General features: G+C 47.9%; 1 protein-coding gene across 4 annotated transcripts; it reads left to right on the top strand.

Annotated features, from left to right (window-relative positions):
- Nucleotides 1-1,324: 1,324 nt before the first annotated feature.
- On the top strand, nucleotides 1,325-4,514 carry C1GALT1C1 (C1GALT1 specific chaperone 1). Of its 4 annotated transcripts, XM_025209903.1 has the most exons (3): nucleotides 1,333-1,402; nucleotides 1,868-1,971; nucleotides 2,149-4,514. In XM_025209903.1, exon 3 carries the CDS (start codon nucleotides 2,154-2,156, stop codon nucleotides 3,108-3,110), a length of 957 nt encoding a protein of 318 aa, XP_025065688.1. In that variant the 5' UTR covers nucleotides 1,333-1,402; nucleotides 1,868-1,971; nucleotides 2,149-2,153; the 3' UTR covers nucleotides 3,111-4,514. The 4 variants fall into 4 exon arrangements, with proteins under 4 accessions (XP_006028560.1, XP_025065688.1, XP_014377691.1 ...); XM_006028498.2 differs by lacking the exon at nucleotides 1,868-1,971 and having other exon boundaries at nucleotides 1,325-1,402; nucleotides 2,149-4,513; XM_014522205.2 differs by lacking the exon at nucleotides 1,868-1,971 and having other exon boundaries at nucleotides 1,337-1,402; nucleotides 1,972-4,514.

The following is a 4,514-nucleotide window of genomic DNA, read 5'->3' as shown; positions in this document are numbered from 1 at the left end:
CTGCAATTTGTCGTAACTTTTCAAACTCACAGCACAGGAAAAGCCTCTGCGACTGCTGCTTCACAGAAAAGAATGGGGAGGGGGTTTGGCTATCTGCAAATAAGCAAACTCTGGTCACAATTTACAAACTCGCTGCAACTATCAAAGGCTTTTCCTATAGTCTTCTCCTTACTTTCTCCAGGTATGAAAAATTACACTTCTATTTGTGCAGAGAAGCAGGCACGCTTGCCTAGTGCTGTCTCTAAGAACGATTATTGCAGTTGGATTGATTACCTTGTGAAGGGGTTAATCTAGCCATTACTATTACTTCAAAACGTTTCTCCTCCTATTTTAAGAGCGCAATGATCCCAGTTAAGCAACGACCAGATTGCTTTATAGAGTACCGTACCCCCATCAGCCTCAGTCGATTCAGGTCCTGCCCCTCGGGTCTATGATCAGGAGCAGCCGCGCGCAGGTGTGATGCCCACAGTAGCAGAATGCTGATACTGCCGAGCCGCCTTCGCCCAAGCACTTAACTGACCCTGGGGACTTCTTGTTGCCTGTTTCTTCTAGGGGAAGAAACTGATTACACAAACTGGGATCTCGGATACAAACAGGGAACACGTACCAAGCCGTTTCCCTGCCGTGGTAGCAGCTGGCAGTTTCCTCGCTCAGACGTCCAAGTCTGCCTTTCCAATCAGCTCCGGGACATGATCCATTTCTGTCTCTTCCTGAAGACTGTGTCACACCTGTACCTCCTACCAGCTACTGACTTTCACCAGCTTTCTGATGCTGTCGCACCCCAGAGGCAGCGGGGCCGCTTTCCTTGCCCTTGTTCGTTCCCGTCTCGAGCAGAGTATCACGGGGCAGCGTCCACTGGCTCTTCGGACGCATTTGAGAGCCAGTGTGCTCTGCTCAGTGCCGCCCCTCCTTTGGCACTGAACCTTTGGCCTCTGCTCCTGGCCCTGTTTTCATTATTATTTGTCCCAAGTACTCAGTCGTCACCTTTCCTGCAGCCTCCCCACCTGAGGGAGGCCAATAAGTTACTTACTGGGCCTAGACTTACACAGCACCCGTGTCCCTGCCATGGACAGGGTGCGCCACACGCGTGTCCCTGCCACACATGGGGTACACCATATGTGTGCATGGCGTGCGCCACACGCGTGTCCCTGCTATGCACAGGGTGCGCCACACGTGTGCGCCCGGGCCGATGCGCGCGCGAGTGGTGGAGGGGGAGGGGCTGTGCAAAGGTTCCGACGCGAGCCCCGCCCCCCGGCCGCCACGACCAGCGAGTAGAAGCCGGAAGTTGACTAGAAGGGACGCTCCGCAGCACTTCCGCCACGTGGCCGGAAGGGGAAGTAGAGTCGCCTTCCTGTGCGGGTTGTGGGGTGTCCTACTTCGTCCCGTGCGTCCGGCGGTCCCGGTGAGTGGGCGGCGCCATGGGAGGGGGAGGGGCAGGGGCAGGGGCAGGCAGCCGCCGCCCCGGGCATGCCGGGAAGGGGGAGGGGTGGGGGGAGGGGGTACGGGCTGCTCCAGCGCTGGGGTGGATGCGCGTGGCCCCCTTGCCCCGTGTCACCGGTACCGCTGCCCCCGTGGGCCTAGCAGCGCTGCCCGGCCCCCGCCACCAGCGCAGGCTCGGTGAAAAGCAAACAGGCTCCTACCCAGGGCAGACCCTCGGTGGCGGAGACCTGGTCCTTGTCTCGCCGCAGTGCTCTGCACAGACACCAGCTGCGGGCTAGGGAGCCTGGGCCCTTGGCAGGGACGGAGGTGAGGGGCAGCTGCCCCGGTGTCAAGGAAGGAAACCTTCTGCTGGCCTTTCAGTAGGTTCTTCATTGAATCCACATTGACTTGTTCCTCCAGTGACTCTTCCTCGCCCTGTCGCCCACAGCGGCAGCTCCACCTCTCAAGGGCCCAAGGATACAGATGAGTTTGATGAATGCGCGGCTGCAGCACCAGGTTCAGAACAACGTTAAGCTTAAACTCTTTCACCAGGTATTTGTGTCCAGACCTCCCGCGCAAGCGGTAGCTTAATCCCCTGCTCTTCTGCCCGTGCGGGGCGGCTTGAAAGCAATTGAGTCCACGCTGCCAGGTTAACAGTTCGAAATGCTGCGGAGAATAGACCTTAGTAGAAGTTCTGGTGTAATATCCGAAGGTGTTTCTCCTTTGCAGGAAAAATGATTTCCGAAAGCACTTCTTTCGTGAAAGGCGTGCTGTTGGGAGGGATCTTCTGCGTGTTGGTCACGTTCCTGGGACACATAAAGACAGGTTATTGGACTAAAGTACGTCATCACGAGCACCATCACATCCAAGCTCCGAACCAGGAAGATGTGTCCAATCTGTCCGAAGTGGAGCGTGTGGAGCTCAGTCAAAGCATCCGTGTTTATTGCATTATCCTTGTGAAACCTAAGGATCTTGGACACTGGGCTGCAGTGAAAGAAACCTGGAGCAAACACTGCGACAAGGCAGAATTTTACAGCTCTGAAAACGTGAAGGTGTTTGATTCTATCGCTCTTAACACAGACGACATGTGGGCAATGATGAGGAAAGCTTATAAATTAGCCTACGACCACTATAAAGATGAGTACAACTGGTTCTTTCTGGCACATCCAACTACGTTTGCCATCATAGAAAATCTTAAATATTTCTTGCTGAAGAAAGACTCATCACAGCCTTTTTATATAGGTCATACTGTAAAGTCAGGTGACCTCGAGTATGTCGACGGTGAGGGAGGGATTGTTTTAAGTATTGAGTCACTAAGAAGACTCTCCAAAGTTTTTGAAGACCCAGATAAGTGCCCAGAGCAGGGAGGTATGATTTGGAAACTCTCGGAGGACAAACAACTGGCAGTCTGTCTGAAGTACACTGGAGCATTTGCTGAAAATGCAGAAGATTCTGAAGGAAAAGATGTCTTTAACACCAAATCAGTTGGCTCACTTATCAAAGAGGCAATGTCTAACCACCCACAACAGGTAGTAGAAGGGTGCTGTTCCGACATGGCCATCACTTTCAACGGACTGGCTCCAAATCATATGCACGTAATGATGTACGGTGTCTACAGGCTGCGAGCATATGGGCACGACTTCAATGATGCACTAATTTTCTTACCTCCAGCAGACTCAGACAATGACTGATCTCTGCAGAAAAGATGGCTGCATTGTTGGAACATGCAGTGGTTAATGAATAATGCAACTCGCATCTGTACAAGCTGGTGCAATTTCCATATTTGAGGGCATGGGTATATTTTTTGCACATCAAGGTTTGGTAATACTCAAGTAGAAAAGGAGGTCTCTTTTTTTCTAAATCTTTTTTTATACAAAAATGTTTCTGGCTTTTGACAGTGTTGGAATGAAATGTTAAAGGTACTGTTAATGTTTATGTGATAAATTTAAATTTATATGGGGTGTTTGTATATGTACATATTTATAAATGAAAATTCAAATGAATCTTAATCTACTGTAATTTAAATATATTTTTGCAAGATTTTTGATCCTTTGAACTTCAAGGCATTTTCTTGAAAATCTTTATATCTTTCTATGACATACAAATAAAAACAAAAATGAAGATTTGGTAAAGTACAATTTCAAACTCTCTCTTTCACTGTAGAGCCTGGAGCAGTTGTGTATTCTAGAATTGACATGATAGCAAACTACTCCATTCTTATGCAGACAGTAAATGCGAAGAAACAGCCACTTCAAAAGTACTATGTCAGGGTTGCAGTATCCACCAATTGACTAGATAGAATTCATTTTAAAGAAAGACATACATGTCTTTATTCTTGTCTGTGCGCTTTGATGTACGCTCCCATGAGATGCATATCAGAGTATGCACCTAAGATGGTGTGGCATTGCTATTGAACCTTTCTAAAATACCTGTTTGTTTTCCCTATGTGCTGTTGAGGTATAATCTGCACAAAAGAAATCTGGTTTTTGTTCCTCCTCAGTTCAGGGATTGTTCTTGGAAGAGAGTTGTGGCATTTTATTGGCTGTGGAAGCTTGAAATGGTTAAACCTTGTGTTCCAATTAAAGGTAACAGAGTTGAAGCTTTTACTGCTACACCTTTCATTCCATATTGTAATAGACATTACCTGCATTAGTACTCCTCACTTCTGTCCCATAACACGTGTACCTTTTCCCATCCTCAGGATAATTACTGGAAATGACTTTAGGTCTATCAGCACCTTCATATAAGTGCCCGGCCAAACATGGTGGATTCACACTTCTATAAAAAGATCAAGGCCATGACTACAGAAGCAAGAGGATTAAAGGGGGCTTTCTTTGTATTACTGTAAGCTGGCAAGATCTACTGATAATAGCACAGAGAAATAGGTAACATGCTGTGAAGCTTAATGGCACTACGTGGAACCTGATTATGACCTACTTTCACATCTTAGAATTTTTTAATTCATTTTTACAACTGCTGTGATACAGTTCAATTTTACTTTCTAACTCTGTCTGCCTGCTCCCTACAAAAAAATGTTAAAAAAGGGTCTTCCTATCATCATATAAGCCTTCAAGTGCTGGTACACAAGAAACTTC

The sequence above is a fragment of the Alligator sinensis genome, unplaced genomic scaffold, assembly GCF_000455745.1.
Source record: "Alligator sinensis unplaced genomic scaffold, ASM45574v1 scaffold157_1, whole genome shotgun sequence".
Classification (NCBI taxonomy): domain Eukaryota; kingdom Metazoa; phylum Chordata; order Crocodylia; family Alligatoridae; genus Alligator; species Alligator sinensis.
The sequence above is the reverse complement of the archived record's forward strand: the minus strand, read 5'-3'. Positions and strand labels throughout refer to the sequence as shown.

Coding starts and splice junctions, on each gene's coding strand:
- C1GALT1C1 (XM_025209903.1), top strand. CDS start 2,154: ATGATTTCCGAAAGCACTTCTTTCGTGAAAGGCGTGCTGTTGGGAGGG.